The sequence below is a fragment of the Berkeleyomyces rouxiae genome, assembly GCF_048999995.1.
Source record: "Berkeleyomyces rouxiae strain 22BRR77 chromosome Unknown BrBRR77_ptg000004l, whole genome shotgun sequence".
Lineage (NCBI taxonomy): Eukaryota > Fungi > Ascomycota > Sordariomycetes > Microascales > Ceratocystidaceae > Berkeleyomyces > Berkeleyomyces rouxiae.
This window is the reverse complement of record NW_027396494.1, coordinates 903,295-922,118: the sequence shown is the minus strand read 5'-3', so window position 1 is coordinate 922,118 and position 18,824 is coordinate 903,295. Positions and strand designations below refer to the sequence as shown.

The following is an 18,824-nucleotide window of genomic DNA, read 5'->3' as shown; positions in this document are numbered from 1 at the left end:
GAACTAAAATAAAAAACATGGCGTTGGTAATGGGGCATTGGGCGCGGATATTCAATACGCACATAGACGGCAACAGAATGTGAAGATAAAAAGACGTGCGGAAATCAATAAGAAAATATATAGAAAGCCAAGGAAATCCAAAATCTAAACAGTGTCAAATCAGTCAACAAAATACTCATGGGGTATGTATGAAGAAAATAGCTAACAACGAGTTCATCCCTCTATCAATCGACAACCAAACAAGAATCATGCAATCTCGACCGTCACATATAGCCACCCGTGAAGATCTTCTTTATCCAATTCACTTGCGCCTCTTGTTAGCTACTTCTTTTCCGCCGACCCGATTTGATAGAAGTTGCGACAGGAAAAAATGGCTGACATCCTCGTCGGCCCAGTAGCTCATGTGTGATGCAATGGCGTTGATTGGGTTGTAGTCTAGCACGCCTTCCTGGATGGTGAAGTCCACACGGCTGTTACGGTTTAAAGCCCGAACCTTTTTCTCCTCGCGGCGGATTTTGTTACTCTGATATTCCATATCATCCCGCCCTTCGGCCATGCCTGATGATATTGATGATGTTGGCGAAGATGTGCCCTTATCGCTGCCAGTACTGCTGAATTTTGACGAGGCGTCCTTGTCTTTGTCTGTGCGATCTTTGCGGGTTTTTTGAAATTTGGAATACAGTGTTTCGAGGTCGTCATCAATCAAGGTTGGCTCATTACCACTCATGCTGGGGCGACCTTGAATGTTGTTGTTCGGATCGGCCAGCTGTCTCTTGCGCGCATTTGTCAGTTCGCCTAGTTTATTTGCAGCATTGACTGCTTTTCCGACCTCCGAGTCATCGTCATCATTACTGCTGGTTCCAGCAGCATTGAAACGCGCAACTTCGTCATTAGTAAGGCCAAGGCTGCGATTGATTAGACTTGTAGTGATTCCAGAGCTGAAACTGGACCACAGCCCGCTGACACTCTGGCCAACCTTTATACCAATACTGCTGAGACCCTGAGGCGCAACACTGCCGAAGATTCCCTTTTTAGTGTAAGGTAAGTTCTGGGGTTTTAATGTCTTCATAGCGGGAGAAATTAAGGGCTCCATCCGATAAGCAATGGGATCTGATGGGTGGATTATGTTGAAGAGTTGTTTGACCTTGGGGGAAGAAATTGAGTGAGGCAAGCCAGTGACTGAAGAAACCCGCTGCTCTTCAAAATCGGGATCTTCAAGATCAATGATGATCGGCCCAGGTGGTGTAGAGCTTTGGCGCGCCGCGATGGTTCTGGTGTTTTGGCTGTTAGCATGAATTGGTGGCTATGTTTTGAGCACAAATGAAATCAGACGAGATAACATACCTTCCTTTAAGCATTTGGAATAAACCAATTGGAGAACCCAAGCAATAAAGATCACTGACATCGAAATCTAAGCTAAGATGTTCGCGGCTGCCAGAGTGTGATTTACTCCGTGATAGTCTGTCACCAGATCGCAGACGGGTGGCCAACTGATTTGACTTGTTTCCCGAAGGAGAATCTTGCTTTTGGCGACACAAGATATCAAACATTATTGCCGAGCCAAGAGAGTGGCCCATGATGTGGACTTTGCCCTTGAAATTTGGATTACGCTGCTTGAATAGTTTCCAGATGTGGTTAGACTCCTGCATTACAATCTTGATGATTTGCTCGCGATACCCGCTTTGATAAAGAAGCACATCAAGAGCAAGATCTGACATGAGAGAGCGGGCGAATGCAACACCTTCTACAGTGATGTCTTCTAGAGAAGGGTCTGGATTATTTGATTAGCCACAAGGAAACTCGGCCATAAAGCAAGCAACGGTTGATTCCACTTACATTCGTCATCTTCGAATTCACCAACATCGCCAATATCTGTCTCATGTTGCTTCCGATCTCGCTTCTTGGGGAAATTTAACAGGTGTCTCCAGCATACTGGCAGAACTTGAACCCGACAGTTCTCTGGGCCCTTGCCCAATTCACCGTTCAAGGCCTTGAGATCAGCCGAGCTGGAGTATACTGACTTGATGGTCTTGCGTAGAAGATTTACATCATGAATAAAGTTGATACTCTCCATGCGTAAGCTCAACATCTGGCCGATCCCATGGGTGACTAGCACAAGGTGCTCAATCTCTCGGCCCTGAAAATTGTCCTCGTCGTTGTAATCATTGCGTATTTCGCTTTCTTGTCGTTTGCGCAATTCCTCGTCCTGTCCAGTTTCAACCAAGGCATCTTTGGCAGACTGGCCTAGGATAGCCACAGAACGTCTCTTGGAGGCCTTGTCAGTTACTGGAGGACCTGGTGTAACAGGTGTTACGGGGATCTTTCCACTCTCTGTGTCTTTTTCCTTTTCCTTGTCTTTATCCTTGTTCTTGCCAGGTTCCTGGTAACCGCGTATGAGCTTGATACCGCTTAGATGACCGCCTCCAGCAAAGGTGCCATAGACAGCAGAAGTTACCCACGAAAACATGCCGTCGGATGACAGCCATGCGGTGCCTTCGTCCTGATAAGTAGCTACATTGTTCATGTAAGTACCAAACAGACGATATGATTGTAGCGTTGAGGGCGATTCGGGAGGTTTAATGGCTCCGATTGCCGGGGCTGTTGTTGTTGCCAGGGTCTGATCGGTGCCTGGGGCCTTTAGACTCTCGGCAGAAGACTTGGGAGTATTTGCCCTGGCCGCTGCTGTGCCTTTTTCAGATTTGGAAGGAGGTGGTGTGTAAAGCCAAGGCTTTACCTTGAGATAGCCTTCTTCCAGTTGAGCCGCTAGGTTCTCTTCGCATGGCACGAGCTTGGAGCCCTCTTGAGTGAACCAGGTGCCGCGACGCACTTCGTATATGGGCCCCTGCCAGTACACTGGCCCCAGTTCACGTTTGGCGATATTAACATCAAACAGATAATCCTCATTCACGGGGACTTTGACGTCAGACTCGGCATCCTGCATAATACCGTAGCCATAATCATCGTCAAGTGAACCATGGGTGCCAGAGCGCGGACGATTTCGAAAACGCTCCTCGCTTTTTTGAAGAAGCTCTTGGTAGGCGGCTTCCAGAGCGCGTGAGTCGGAGTTGGAAAATGAGAGAAACTTTTTGGCTGGTGGAAGCGGCTTCTCCTCGGCGGCCTTTTTACCGGCACTGTTACTGGAAGAAGTAACAGCAGCGGCAGCGGGAAGTTGGGGTTTCCGTTTGGGATTCTTCAGGGTTTGGTTTAGTCAGCAAGAAACAGACGACGGGCAGATGGCGACGTGTAGGTAAGGCGTGGACTTACATCAACAGCATGATACCAGAGGACATTCAGAGGCGGGCAATCTGGTGGGTAAGAGCTGAAGCTGCGGCCATATAGATGGCTCGTACTGTGGTCTGCCTTGCGAGCTGGAGCACTGGTCACGGATTGCGGCGAGCTGGTGTCTCTGACGGGCGTTACAGGTGTGGAAGACCTGCTCGCAGCCCATGGGTTAATAGAGTCGAGATATGAGTGGGCCTTTTCAGGCTTTTTGTCCGACTTTGCGGGAGTGGGAGGCATTGTAGCAAACAAATGGCATCGCGCAAGGCGAGGCCAGCGGTGAAGAAGGACTGGCTGCGCTTGAGGCGTGGGCAGCTGTGGTGGTAAGCGTAACAGTGAGTATTTGCGGCTCCGCGGGTGCAACTGTTTCGCACAGGGCTTGAGCTGCCGGCAAGCTGCCACAAGAATGCCGCTAGAGCTGCAATGGCGGCCAGTGACAGCGCGTGCGGAGAAAGAACAGCCAGACGTAGATTTGGGATGCACTTTTGCTGCTGTGGTGATGAGTCGGTATGAGGGTTGAAGAGGAGAGAAATGGGCAGGAAAAAGAGGAAAGAAGAAAAATGTGAGGGAGAAGAAGACGGCCGAAGAAAAGAGAAGGCAAGGGCGAGAAAGGAAAGAAGACGAACATCAACAAAAGAGCAGTTGCCGAATGTATATTCAAGGCGCTTGAGCCAACTGGCAACCACCTGCGAGCTTTGCAAGTTTATGTGTGCGTGTGTGTGTATTCTGGGAGCAGGAAGTGTACAATAATAGCGTGAGCCAGGCGGACCGGACCAACAACAGGGAAAGAGGTCCAGAAAGGACAGGCAACAAGCAAACAGAGAAAAGACGGACGGGCGAGTGCAACTGCTGTAATGGGCGGCAGCACTTGAATTGAAGGGACACACACGGCCAGAGATTGCGGTGAATCAATTTAGTTTCTTTGCTTGGGGTGTCTCAGACAGCCAAGAATAGGACAATAGGGAACTAGTTATACACCGAAAGAATACTCGTACAGCACAAGTACAGACATTCATAACTGGAGATTCTAACTAGTTGTGAGATATGAATGAGCAGAACAGAGGTCAGAGCACAGATGCTGGACGCGGGGTCTTTATTAGACATGGGTTGCAGAATATGTAACTAAACAGCGGCGGGTTTGATGGGAAGTTGTTGCCATCCATTTGAGCATGTGAAGGTGGCAGATGCTGACTGACGACACAGTGCATGCCAACTTTCTGCGTGCAGTGGCGGCCAGGCGGCGAACACAGTGCGTAGCAGCCAGCGGTTCGGTGGAGGGGGCTCGCCGAGAGGGCTGCTGAGTGAGAGCCACAGCGCTGTCTGCGGAGGACAGCCAGCAGCCAGCACTGTGTGCACACTGTTCAGCCACAGCTCACACGGGTACTGGCGCCCCACTCTAACTGTGGCGTCACAGGAAGCCCCTCCTCCCAGAGCGGCAACTGCAATCCCTGCACGGTCGCTGACGCCAACCCAAGTACAGGGCACGATGGCCGTACTTATGCACCAGGAAAAACAGCGAATTAATTTTTCGTCGATGCGACTTTTGACGTTGGAAGCCACCAGCTGTTTTTTTTTTTGGTTTTTTTTTTGCTCCGACTGGTTCATCGCCGATTTGCCGACCGACTTGATATCGCCTCGCCGTTTTGCTTTTCCGCATCGTCTTTATCGCCCAGCCTGAAAAAATCCGCTGCCCGCCTTTTCCGCCATGCGCATTCTGTAGCAGCGCAACCTCATCGCAATCTGTCGCCGCCCTCCGACCTCCGCCCTCCGCTGCTCCAACTAGCACTCGGCTGATCCCCATTATCTCTTAATCGTATTGCCCAACTACCGCCGTATTTAACCATGGACTACACTACTGGAAGCCCCGTGAAGCAACAGCTTGTGGACAAGCTGCCCAAGCGCTTCAAGGCCATGAAGTTTGGAGTCCAGTACGTCCGAATCTCCCGCCCCGACCGCCATGCTTTATATACTGTGCTAACTGTTTTCCTGCTCTCGCGTAGGTCGCAACAGGACATCTTCAATCAGTCCGTCCTCGAGGTCTCGGATCGCATGCTGTACGACATCGAAAAGAACCGCACGCCCTATCTTCACGGTCCCCTCGATCCCCGGCTCGTATGCCCGCCCACCCCGCGCTCCACGATACTGCTACACTACGGACTGCCCGCTAACCCTGCCATAGGGAACTTCCAGCAAAATGAGCAAATGCTCAACCTGTAATGAGCTTCTTCAAACTTGCATGGGCCACTTTGGCCGCGTGAAGCTACCGCTCCCCTGCTTCCATATCGGCTACCTGGGCTTCATCATCACCATCCTCCAGAACATCTGCAAGGTCTGTGAATTATATACCTTCAGCTTAACCAACTGCAGCATCAGGCTAACTCTTTGGCGTTTTTAGACATGCGCCCATGTCATGCTCACGGAAAAAGAGCGCCAGTCGTTCCTCAAAGACCTCCGTCGCAAAGACCTGGACAACCTGCGCCGAACACAGTATGCGAAGAAAATCAACGAGCAATGTCGCAAGGCCAAGACTTGTCCCAACTGCCAGGCCATCAACGGCACCATTCGCAAGGTCGGCGTCCTGAAGCTGATCCACGACAAGTTCACCGCCTTCAACAAGTCGACCGCTGCGAAAAAGGTCGCTCCCGAGGAGAAAAAGGTCTTTGACCGTTCGTTCGACGAAGCTCGCAAGCAGAATCCCGAGCTGGAAAAGCACCTCAAGAAGGCCATGGAAGACCTGAATCCCCTCCGTGTGCTCAACCTGTTCAAGCTCATCAGCCCGACCGACTGCGAGCTACTTGGCATAAACCCCGTCGAGGGCCGTCCTGAAATGTTCATCTGGCAGTCTGTTCCCGCGCCCCCGGTTTGCATTCGACCCTCTGTTGCACAGGACAATGCCAGCAACGAGGACGACATCACCACCAAGCTGTCCGAGATTGTCTGGATCTCGGGAATGATTCGAAGCGCCTTGCAGCGCGGCACACCCATTTCCACCATTATGGAACAGTGGGAATACCTACAGCTTCAGATCGCCATGTACGTCAACTCTGATGTCCCTGGCCTCCAACAGCCTGGCTTCGGCAAAAGTGTCCGTGGTTTCTGCCAACGTCTTAAGGGTAAGCAGGGTCGCTTCCGTGGTAACCTGTCTGGTAAGCGAGTCGACTTCTCTGGCCGTACCGTTATTTCGCCCGATCCCAACCTGGGCATTGATCAAGTCGCTGTGCCTATTCTGGTAGCAAAGAACCTCACATATCCCGAGACCATCAACAGACAAAACATTGAGAAGCTACGACAGTGTGTGCGAAACGGGCCTCAGGTCCATCCTGGTGCTCAGCAAATTTTGATCAAGGACGAAACGGGCTTCTACAAGCAGAGCTTGAAGTTTGGTGATCGCAACAAGACGGCTGAGCAGCTTCGCTTTGGTGACATTGTCGAGCGTCACTTGGAAGACGGCGACATTGTACTATTCAATCGGCAGCCTTCTCTTCACAAGCTCAGTATCATGAGTCATTTAGCCAAGATCCGGCCCTGGAGAACTTTCCGTCTCAACGAATGTGTGTGCGGTCCCTACAACGCCGATTTCGATGGTGATGAAATGAACCTTCACGTGCCTCAGACCGAGGAAGCCCGTGCCGAGGCTATTACGCTTATGGGTGTCAAGAACAACTTGGCCACGCCCAAGAACGGAGAACCCATCATTGCCGCCACCCAGGATTTCATTACCGCCGCCTATGTATTCAGTAGCAAGGACCGCTTCTATGACCGCCGCTCGTTTACCCAACTCTGCTTGCACATGATTGACAGCCAGACACATCTTGAGCTACCTCCGCCAGCCATTCTCAAGCCCGAAGCACTGTGGACTGGTAAGCAGCTGTTCAACATGTTGATGCGCCCCAATAAACAGAGCAATGTGTTGGTCAACCTCGACGCCAAGTGCAGAGACTACTCGCCGCAGAGCAACAAGGCCCCAGATATGGACCCCAATGATGGCTGGCTAGTTATCCGCAATTCCGAGGTCATGTGTGGTCGCATGGACAAGTCCACGGTTGGTGATGGTAAAAAGGACTCAGTATTCTACGTTATTCTCAGAGATTTTGGTCCGGACGCTGCCGTGATCGCCATGAACAGACTAGCCAAACTGGCAGCTAGAGCTCTTGGCAACCGTGGGTTCTCCATCGGTATTGGCGACGTGTACCCTTCACAGCCCCTTACCCTCCACAAGAACACACTTGTAGACGATGCCTACAAGAAGTGTGACGATCTCATTGAGACTTTCAAGGCTGGAAAGCTGGAAAAGGCTCCTGGCTGCAACTTGGAACAGACGCTCGAGACTCTGATTGGTGGTATTCTCAGTAAGGTTCGTGAGCAAGCCGGTGCATACTGTATCAAGACTCTCAGTCGCAACAACGCTCCTCTTATCATGGCCAAGTCGGGTTCCAAGGGTTCCAACATTAACGTGGCTCAAATGGTGGCTGTTGTCGGTCAGCAAATTATTGCCAACGCCCGTGTGCCTGATGGTTTCCAGGACCGTTCTCTGCCGCATTTCCACAAGAACGCCAGACAGCCCCCGTCCAAGGGTTTCGTGCGTAACAGTTTCTACACTGGCCTAGTGCCTACCGAGTTCATTTTCCACGCCATGGCCGGTCGTGAAGGTCTGGTTGATACCGCCGTCAAAACCGCCGAGACTGGTTACATGTCCCGTCGTCTGATGAAGTCGCTGGAGGACCTGTCGACGCAGTACGACGACACTGTGCGGACATCGGGTGGTGGTATTGTGCAATTCCAGTTTGGTGCTGACAAGCTAGACCCTGTCGACATGGAGGGCTCGGCCGTGCCCGTGAACTTCAAGCGTACCTTTACCCACGCCGAGAGTTTGACGTGGAACAACGACGACCCAATGCTGCTGCCCGACGAAGTGCGACAGATCCGCGACGACATGCTTAACCCAGAACGCAAAAAGTATCCGCGTATTGGTCTGCTGGGCGACAAACTTGGCTATGAGGACCAGAGTGACTACGCCATTGACGAGCACGATGGTGCGCGTAACTTTTTGAAAACCATTGACCAGTACATTGAAGGCCGGGCCAAGAGCATCGAAAAGGTCATGGTTGATGCCGGTCTTGACCCTGCTCTTACGCGCAAGGAGGTTGACCGACTCGGCTCTTCGATTGCCGTGCAGCTGGGCCACGTCAAGTGCGTCAGCAAGATCTCGCGCACCACGCTGACCCGATTCATCCGTCTCTGTCTGGAAAAGTTCAAGAAGGCCCACGTCGAGCCGGGTCACGCCGTCGGTGCTGTTGGTGCGCAGTCGATTGGTGAGCCTGGTACTCAGATGACACTGAAGACTTTCCATTTCGCCGGTGTTGCCGGTATGAGTATCACTCAAGGTGTGCCACGTATCAAGGAAATTATCAACGCGTCTGGCAACATTAGTACACCTGTTATTGCCTGTCCTCTGGAGAACGATCGCCAGATCGAAGTAGCACGTGTGGTCAAGGCGCGTATCGAAAAGACGTTTGTGTCTGACATCATTAGCTACATGGAGGACGAGTGGCGGCCCGAGTGTGCCAAGATTGTGCTGCAAGTCGACATGGACGCCCTAGCCGACATGAACCTAGGCATCAGCACGGGCGACATTGCCAGCGCAATCCTCAAGTACCGCAAGCTGAAGCTAGCCAAGGGCGACATCTACGAGCCGTACCCCGGCCGGCTGGAAATCGCCGTGCGCGTCGACACCGACAAGCCCCGCAAGGTGGCCAAGACCACGCGCGCGCAGCAGATGGACGACCAGGGCGACCTGTACCTGCGCGCCAGCTACCTGCGCCGCACGCTGCCATTTGTGCCGGTCAGCGGGTACCCGGAAGCCGTGCGCGCCATCATTCAGACGAGCGACGACAGCTTGAACAAGGTGATTGTCGAGGGCTACGGCCTGCGCAACTGCATGACGACCGAGGGCGTGATTGGGACGCATGTCACGTCCAACAACATCATGGAGGTAAAGAACGTGCTGGGCATCGAGGCCGCGCGCGCCACCATTGCCAGCGAGATTGGCGAGGTCATGAAGGACATGAACATTGACCCGCGGCACATGGACCTACTCGCCGACGTCATGACGTACAAGGGCGAGGTGCTGGGCATCACGCGCTTCGGCCTGGCCAAGATGCGCGACTCGGTGCTGCAGCTGGCTTCGTTTGAAAAGACGCCCGACCACCTCTTCTCCGCCGCCGCCGGCATGAAGACCGACACCATCGAGGGTGTGTCCGAGTGCATCATCATGGGCCAGACCATGTCCATTGGCACCGGCGCCTTCCAGATGGTGCGCCGCCTCGGCATCGCCAAGTCCGACGTCGTCGCCAAGCCCACGCTCTTTGAGGATATCTGGGCCACGAACGTCAAGGCTAAAAAGGCCCAGAAGAAGAAGCAAAAGGCCTTGCGCCACCAGCACGTGGCCAACGGCGTCAACGGCTTTGCGCATGTGAATGGCCATAGCAACGGTGATGTCGTGATGGTCGGCTAAGAGAAGAAGAAGGAAAAGATGATGAATAGGGAGTGAGTAAAAGGACAGAGGGGGGGGGGGGGGGCACGTTCCAATACCGCATTTTTGCAGCATTTCTTTGTACGATATCAAGCAACTTACCTAACTAGCCACAGTCGTTTTTGTTTACAATTCACGTATACTGATCACCCAACAAGTCTTTCTCTCTGTTTTTTTTTTTTTTTTTGATTTTCAATGACGTTATGCACGTGTATTTTATTTTAGAAAAAGGAAAACGAGATAATAGTTTCCACATTAGAAAAAAAATGAAATGAATGAAACGCAGATAAAAAAAAAAGAGTTCACATGAAAAGAAAAGAAAAAAAGGAGAAGGAGCTCGCTCCGCCCTTTCTTAAAAGAACGTAGAAAGGAAAAAGAAAAAAAAGGTGGGAAGGAGGGGGGGCTTCAAGCAAAAAAACGGGCAACTGCCTGCCACTTTGACTATATGGGTAACCAAAGACAACAATGGTGAAGTGGGGAAAAAGAAAAAGAAGAAGAAAAAAAAAAGGTATAAATAAATTGTGGTAGAGGGGTATCGTTTCATTACCGTTGAAGGGGAAACATTCATTGGAAGTTTGGGGAAGGACGAAAGAAGCAAAAGACGTTACAGATGCGTAATAGACCTTGAAGTTCATGTACGTGGCAAAAGAAAAGGTTCAAAGGCAGAAGAAAGAGGGGGGGGAGAAGGGTATCCAAGAAAAAAGAGTGAACACGAAGGAGAAAAAAGAATAAAGACCAAGTACAAGAAGATAAGAGGCGCCGGTGTGGGGTAGAAGAGTATCGAGACCACCGTCGAGAAAGGCGCAGAGAGTAACCAACAGACCAGACGAAACGAAAGCGGCGGGAGGGGAGCAAACAGCTCGCACCACGGACCGGGCCGGAGTCTCACGTTGGCGTCGGGCGCCCCTCGCGCACTCAGGTCGTAGCCCACTCGGTGCCGCGCTTGACATACTTGTCGAGCAGATGCGATAGGTCCGCCATGACGAAGCGGACAATGTAAAACGCAAAGAACTCGGCGGCGTGGCGCGTGCACAGCTCGAGGCCAACCTGCGTCTTGTCGGCGTGCTTGAGCCCAGGGTCCTCGACCTGGCGGGCAATCTGGTCGACCGTCTGCGCAGCGTCGAACAGGCGCGCCAGCGTCTCCATGTACACGGCGTTGGGCCCGGCGAACTGCACGCTGCGCACGTCACGGCGCGGCGGCTTGGCCATGGGGTTCATGGTCATGGGCAGCGAGTCTGCAGCGGCGGGCGGCGTGTCGCGCTTGGACATGGCGCCGCCGGTGCTGTTGGTGTAGGCGAAGCTGTCGCCACCGCGGCTGGTGCCCGACGACACGCTGCCGCCCGAGGTGTACTGGTTCGTGAGGCCAGCCTGCGAGGTCTTGCTGCGCAGGCGGCGCCAGGAAAAGGAGGAGCCGGCCTTGCCGGACACAGAGGTGGACCGCGGCACGGAGGAGTTGGTCTCGGCTTCGGCGCCGTTGGCGGATTCGCGGAACAGCACGCCGGGCGTCTGCACGCCGACTTCAGTGCCGAGCTTGCGTGCCAGTTGCGGTGTCAGCTGGTCCAGCACAATCTCAAGTGACTGCATCTCTTCCAGGACCAGGTCGGCATCGTTGGTATCCACGCGACCCAGTCTCTCCAGAGCAGCAATTAGTACATCGCAGACGGCAATCTTGTCGTCCAGGTTCTTGAGCTTGACACCCTTGACCCTCCAGGCATCGCGCGGTACAAAAAGCTTGTTGCTGACAAACCCACCACAGGGGTGGCAAAGCGTCTGGTACAGGCAGCGCATCAACCAGAAGGGGCGCAAGAGGAAGTCATTGGGGCAAGGCTCTAGCGGGACGGGAGTCTTGGGATCGATTGCAACGTGGCCCGGGCGTGGTGATATAGGCATACCGCCATTGGCAGTTTGGCTATTGATGTGGTTGAGACCCATGTCGGCAAAGTAAATGCCCTCTGTCGACTCATTCTTCACGTGGTCGTTGAAGGCAGCCGAGAGAGGCGCGGGCACAGTAGGGTAGTGGCCATTTCTTGCGGTATATGAGCTGGCTGGGGTGCCGGGCGAGAGAACGCTCGAGTCATCGATATTAGAGACCGACATATTGCGCGTCCGGGCACTGCGTAGACTCGTGGATGAATAATTCTTGCGGAGGACGCGGCTGGAAATGGGCGACACGGAGCGGCCGTTCTCGGGGATATCATCAAACTCGTTTGTGCCCATGGGAGGCGTGGCGTGCACATTCAAGCTGTTCAAGCTGCTTGGAACTGGGATAGGCGGTGCCAATGTAGGCGGGTGCTTTGGAACAACGTCGGTCGAATCGTCTCCAGTGTCATGGCCTGATTCTTCATCATCGTAGACCTTGACTGGGTTCTGCTGCATGTGATCCTCATCTGTCCCGGTATCTTTGTCCAAGTCGTTGGTAGCTGGTGTTGAAACTTCTGTAATCTGGTTGCTGGAATCCAACTGGCGCTTTGACGCTGTCTCAATGACGAGCTGCTTGGGGTTCTGGCCAGACAAGCGCCGGTTGCGCACACTTAGGGACACGCTGCTCGGTGCGCGGGGCCGTGTTCTGGCAGCAGGAAGGTCAGGTAGGCCCATGTCCGGCGGGGGCGCAACAGGCTCTGCTTGCACAAACTGAGACGGCATATTTGGGCCTTGGCCCGGGCCCGAAGTAGGACTGGAGTCTTGGGATTGTGATTCAGACGGGGAACTTCCCAAGAAGGTTGCTGACGGAGGAGCTGAAGTTCCGGTGCTGAACCAGGTGCGGGCAGTGAAAATGTCGGGTTGGGTTTCACTGTATGAATCCTCATGGCTCTGGTCGCGACTATGAAGACGTTCATGGCCATGGGCTCTTGTTTCAAGGTCTTCAACCTTGTATCCCATGGACATCTCCTCCAACATTTGTTCCTCCTCGTCACTTGAGTTGGCGTCGTCAAAGAAGTCTCCGCCGGGAATCGTAGACGCTTCGGCGGACAGGGTATGGGCATGACCCTGGCTAGGGCGAGACTGGTGATGGGGGTAATGCCGATTGTTGCTATGGAGCTCCTGATATTGGCGTTCTTCTTCTTCCAGCAGCTCGCGCTCCCGGATATGGCGGTCTTGTTCCAATCTCGAGGCCTCCATTTGAGTCTGTCGCACGCGCTCCTTGGCCTGTTCTACCTTGCGCATAGTAAGCGCGAGGCGGTCTTCTTCTTGTGTCATAGAATGCTGCTGGCGGTGGGCAACGGGAGTAAGCGGCTCGTAGGGGTCGTCATAAGCAGCTTCTACGGCAGCGTCGAGGGCGGCGTCAAATTCAAAGTCGGGGTTGCGGGCAGACATGCGCATTTGTAGGCTTTGTCTGCTGGGCTGGTGCAATGACGAGGTGCGTGAATGCAAGGATGATACAGTCGAGTCGCCAGAGCCAGCATGGTCCAGCCATGAGTCTTGGCTCATGGCACGGGCGTGCAGGCTGTTGCCCGAGGGCTGGCGGTCGAGTCTCTGTGACGAGGCATAGTCAGATCTACTGGCGTCATGCAGCTGGCCTTGGTTGTAGCTGTAATCGAAGCTGGGACTCTGGCCCTGGCTGCCTGGTATTCGACTGTAGGGCGACAGCGGGCGGGGCATGTATTGCTCGTCCTCGGGACGCTGCAGATAGCTTTTTTCGGAAGGTCTCCAGTCGTTTGCGCCGCCAGGGGACGTGGAGAAGGCGGAATGCAGTTGGCCGGGGCGATGTGGCCTTTCGGGTATGGGCAGCATCATGGGAGGCTGGCCGGGGGATCTGGACAGGCTGGAACCAAAGTGAGAGGCAGACGACGGTGTGGGAATGGAAGAGGAGGTGGTGTGGGTAATGGTGGTACGGGGTGACATCATTTCGTCGGGGCCGTCACCATCATCGTCAAACTGGAGGGAGGATGTCATGGGCGGCATGGAGTCGATGCTGTCGCGGTCAGGGCGGGCGGGGAGTTCTTTTTCGTCTTCATATTCAAGCTGGCCCATGCCATCCAGCTCCTCGATCCGAGAGGTGTAACGATCGCGCTGGAGGGTGGTTGATTGTTAGTGCATGGTGAAAGGGAGGCGCTAAAATAAAAGCGACTTTTTTTTTAATGGAGAAAAGACTTACGATTTCTTCGAGTCGACGACGCACATCATCGACGCCAACACGCAGAATAACCTGATTGAGCAGCTCGCTAGCCTCAATGTAGGCCCTCCTAGCACCCTCGAAGTTCTGCACGTTGTCCAATTCGACGGCGGTGTTTGCCTTTTGCAGGGCTCGAGACAGCATCTCCTTTTGGGAGAGCTTGCGTGATCGCGAGGATGAGTGCTGGGAGCCATCGGCGGTACTTCGTGAGCGGATCGAAGCGGCGCGGGTGGCTGAAGAAGACGACGGCGGGTAGATGTCGGACGTCGATGAGGCGGGACCGGCGGAATTAGTGTGGGAGGACGCGTGGGCGGGGGGAGTGCCGGCGCTGGCAGAGAGGCCAACGCCGCCGTGGAAGCGGTCGTACGAGGCAGGCATGAGGATGGCGGTGTCGGGCGTGGGCGTCATGCCAGAAGAGTTGGTCTCGTGGGGATCCAGAGGGAGCGAGGGGACAGCGTGGGTGTTGATTCGCAGATTGTTGTGGGTGGGATGGTTGTAGTAGTCGTAGCCATGACCATTGTACATGGCGCCGCGCGGGTGATTAGGGGCGGGGGGCCTGGCGGCGGCGGCGGCGGCGGCGGCGGCAAAAGACGACGGCGGCTGGGTTCCAGAAGACGAGAGAGACGACGACGAAGCCAGCGACGAGAGCGAAAGCGAGGACGACAGCGAGGACGGCAGCGAGGATGACAGCGAGGGGTTTCCAGCGGCGCTGGGGGTGGTGGTGTCTGCGTGGGATGGGGTGTCGGGAAGGGCAGAGTTCAGGGGCCCAAAGGCGGCCAGCGTAAGAATCTGAGGGCCAGCAGCAGAAGCAGAAGCAGAAGAAGCAGAAAACGCAGAAAATGCAGAAGCGGCAGCGTCAAAAGCTTTGATAGGTGCTGGATAAGACAGCGACGACAACGGCAGCGAAGCCGAGGAATGGGCAGCAAAAGGGGATGGTTCCTCCTTCTTTGCAGTTACAGCTGCAGTTGCAGGGTAATTCTCGGATATAGTAGTCGTTTTGGTCCTGGTGGAAGACGGCGAATTTGCGGTCCACGTTGAGGAAGACGACGAAGCCAGCGAGGAAAACGAAGCGGCAGACGATGAGACAAATGCCGGCAAAGGGGGCAATTGTGGCGGCGGGATGCCGATGCTGGGAAGGGCGGCGAGAGGTTTGCTGGCTGGAGAGGCAGCCGTAGGGACAGCCGCAAGCCCAGACGTAGGGGCGCCAGCTGACGATGATGCTGTGGTGCTGGAGGTGCTGGCAGTGCTGATAGCGCTGTAGGTAGTGCCCGTGCTAGTGGACGATGCGCTGCGGAAGCGAGAGCGGCGGGCGATAATGCTGGAGCTGGAGCCTGTGCTTGCAGGGGTCTTGGCTCTAGCAGGGGGTTTTGCAGGGGTCGTCGGCGCTGGGGGCTCTGTGGCCTGGTCTGCCGACCCTTCTGTAGACCCCTCTGTAGGGCCACCTACTACAGTTGCGGCTGAAGAAACCGACCACCGCTGCTGCACACTGGTCAGCACCGACGACACTGGCGCCTGCACCTGGGCAAAAGCAGCAGAAAGCCTGCGGTGCAACGAGCCATGATGCTGGCTGTGCTGCGGTGACCTGACGGCCGGCGCATTATTACTATTATTATTACTGCGAGTATGGGCCGACGTCCACGGCAGCACAGCGGGAGAGGCTAGTGCAGGGGGTGAGGGCAAAGCTGGGGGAGAATGTTTCGGCAGAGGCGGTGGAGGATTGGGCGAGTCTGGGTATAGGGATAGGGTTAGGGCTAGTGGAGGACCCGATGAGGACGACAAAGACGAAGACGAAACCTGCAGACCAAGTGAGGGAGGTGGCGGCGGTGGAGGAAGCAGAGGAGCAGCAGGAAGGGGCGCGCTGGCTGTAACGGAGACTGTAGCAGGCGAACCAGCAGCCATCGCCTTAGCAGCGGCATCAGGGATCACGCCAACAGCGCGTGTAGCACTTGTGCTTGTGCTTGCGCTGGCGGTACCACTTGCATCGGCCGTGGTCGCGGCGATGGTGCTGCTTGAGCCAGAACCAGTCGCGCTTTTCACATTCGCACTCGCACTCGCACTCCTATTCCTCGTCGCACCCGTGCGACCGCTGCCAGCCGACGCAAACGAGAACAGCAGCTTTCGTCCCCCTGCAAGATGTGGTGGTGGCAGCAACGACGATTTACGGACTGGTGGCGGAGAGGACTGCAACTGAGACGGAGAGAAAGCGGTGACGGCGACACTCCCAGTCTCAGCTGGAGATGGAGAAGCAGCGCCTGGTATCGACGTCTTTCTGGGCGCAGGCCCAGTGGGCGTCGACCCCAGGTACTGGTGGTGGTGGTAGTGCTGGTGGTTGTGGTACCCAGGGGTCTTAATATGGGACAGGGGCTGGGATAGGGCCTGAGACTGGGGCTGGGACAGCTGCTGCGAACTCCGACCCTGGCTCTGGTTCGGGATCTGAGGGGCAGCCTGGCCCTGGAGCGATGGCCGACGGGGGGTCTGCAGGCTCTGTTGGTGCTGGTGCTGGTGCTCGTGCTGAGCCAGCGAACCAGCGCCAGAATTTGCCGGGATAAGGAACTGCGACTGCAGATTTGATGACGCCTTGAGCGCTGAAGCAGTCGCTGCAGCAACAGAAGGCGACCGGAACAGCGACGGCGACGAGAGCGGCGAAAGCGATAGCGATGGGGCTGGGGACGGGAACGGAGACTGCGACGGCGTCTGCAGCGGCGACCGCGACGGTGTCCGCGCGAGTCGCTGTGACGACTGTGAGGGCGCTGGCGACGGCGCTGGCGATGGAGATGGCGACCGCAGCGACCCAGATACAGAGGGCGGCCCAGGCGGTGGTAGCGGCAGAGGCGCTGAAGGGGGCGCTGAAAGAGGCGGGCCTAGGGGCGGCTTAGTCCGCAGACCAGTGGGAGGGCCGCCCGTAGCTCTCGAGCCAGGGCTGGGGTTGGGCCTGCGGCCGGTAGCAGGCCTGGCATTCCTGGCCGAACCAGCAGCAGGCCTGGCCCCTGTAGCTGTTGCACCTGGACGTGAGCGTGGGCTTCTACTTGATGTAGCGGTCGCCGCAGTGGGCGTCGTTGCAGTTGCAGTTGCACTACTGGAGCTGGGGCCGCTCCCAGAACCAAAACTAAACTTGTGATCGCCGGTTTCGATTCCCATAGAGTAGATGCTTCTTTCGGGTGCGCAAGAATCCTACGCTTAGCAGAGAGCAGGCGGGTGTGGAGGAAGAAGCCGAAGAGCGCGAGTGGGTGAGACAACGAGACAGACGCAGTTGCGCCTTAACACTGTGGTTGACAGTGAGGGGAGGGAGCACGGCGCGGGAGTGAGGTGAGGGAGAGAGTAATGCGGGAGTCGGTAGTTCCAGGGGGTTTCTAGGGAGTTATGGCATATAGAGCAAGTTGCAATATAGTTAGTTGGTGCAAGCGTGGTATGCTTGTACAAAGCGTATAAGAGGATGCGTGGATCTTGGGGGAGAGAAACAACAAGCAAGGCAGAAGTGAAGCTATCTCGAACAAAGCAATGGTCGCAAGGAAGAAGAACAGGAAAAAAAAGAAGAAGAATAGGGACAGAAGCCACAGCACAAGTTGGCAAGAAAAGACTGCGCCGCCGTTCTTCCACGTCAAAGCAATGTACAAATACACATACAATACATACACAGACAGCCCAGACTCACAGACTTCACACATGGAGACCTGCTCACGGACGCTCACTATTAAATAGCGCTAGACAGTGACCAGAGATGTATACACCACATCTTATCACCCGACCGACTTCCTGTGCAAGTATTAACTACTCTTGCACATCCGTCTCCTGCATCTTGCCGCCCATCTGCTTGTGCCTCTGCCCATGTTTGAGCTGATACAATGGCCACATGCTTGCTTGTACATATCTATGTAACTACATACGTCCACACTTGTCAGCGGCCCGCCTATCCTGCTCTTCAAAAATAGCAACCCGTCCAAACCGGATCAATCAGCCAGCAAACTAGACATATGTACATATGTATGTGCATACACAGCTACGTACCAGCACCCGTGGTTTGACGGTGTTTCAGGAGAAGATCGGTTTTTTTCCTTTTTCGCAAACCAACCAGGGTACGTCTCCTTTCTGGAACCTAGAAACGTGAAACAACGAGGCCATAGAGAAAGGAGAGGGACTTGACTAGACTGTATTTAACGTCGACAAAAAGAGAGAGAGACGGCCGTCCTTACAAGACAAGTAGTGCAAGCACCAATGTAAGTTAGTATTCGTTGAGCCCTGGCTATGCATATAGCCAGAAATCTACCCCATTACATGCATTGCTTACCCATGATATCACCGCCTGCCAACTACCGTACACTTTCCTGGAGAACATGCACGTAGACTCACCCTCTCACATACAAATGTACCACCCGCCCGTCTGTATATACGTCACTACATATTTGTAACACCCTCCATTGTACACACTTGCTGCTGCTGCTTCCCGTTTGATTATTTGTCTAGCTCTCCGAGTCCGTCTGCTGCACAACCAAGAATGCCATTCACTGTCTCTCCACACCGTTTCCGCCCAACTTGCTCTGAATTACACAGTCCCCCCCACTTAATCTACAACAATAGTCAACTAATATCTACCTACGCAAACATACGGTTCGTCCGAGTGTCCTGTCCTACCTTGACATTCGAAAATCGGAGAACAAATATTCCTTGAACTTGAACCTTCTACTGCGTCAGAGCACAAGCATACATAATTCGAGTGCTCCCAGCTTCACAAGGGTTTACCAATCGATCGGGTTAAGTAACCAACTAATCAACCAGACAATCGCTATACACACTTGGCAATATGAGCAACTACATCAAACGGACCATGCTGAGAAATCATTCAATTCATTTGTCATTGTGATAGAGTTCGCCAACTATGCAAAAGAAAACAAAAATACAAAC

The 18,824-nt window shown here is 54.3% G+C and overlaps 3 protein-coding genes across 3 annotated transcripts; 1 reads left to right on the top strand and 2 right to left on the bottom strand.

Moving 5' to 3' along the window:
* Positions 1 to 301: 301 nt before the first annotated feature.
* On the bottom strand, positions 302 to 3,519 carry BROUX77_004472 (uncharacterized protein; the record flags this gene model as incomplete). The annotated part of the gene is made up of 4 exons (XM_073749238.1): positions 302 to 1,271; positions 1,345 to 1,771; positions 1,837 to 3,190; positions 3,265 to 3,519. 4 exons carry the CDS (start codon positions 3,517 to 3,519, stop codon positions 302 to 304), a joined length of 3,006 nt encoding a protein of 1,001 aa, XP_073604929.1.
* Positions 3,520 to 5,121: 1,602 nt separating this feature from the next.
* BROUX77_004471 (uncharacterized protein) lies at positions 5,122 to 9,793 on the top strand (the record flags this gene model as incomplete). The annotated part of the gene is made up of 4 exons (XM_073749237.1): positions 5,122 to 5,207; positions 5,280 to 5,391; positions 5,459 to 5,608; positions 5,675 to 9,793. 4 exons carry the CDS (start codon positions 5,122 to 5,124, stop codon positions 9,791 to 9,793), a joined length of 4,467 nt encoding a protein of 1,488 aa, XP_073604928.1.
* A 933-nt stretch (positions 9,794 to 10,726) lies between these two features.
* Positions 10,727 to 17,063, bottom strand: BROUX77_004470 (uncharacterized protein; the record flags this gene model as incomplete). The annotated part of the gene is made up of 2 exons (XM_073749236.1): positions 10,727 to 13,822; positions 13,908 to 17,063. The coding sequence occupies 2 exons, from the start codon at positions 17,061 to 17,063 to the stop codon at positions 10,727 to 10,729; spliced, it is 6,252 nt and encodes a 2,083-aa protein (XP_073604927.1).
* Between the last annotated feature and the right edge of the window lie 1,761 nt (positions 17,064 to 18,824).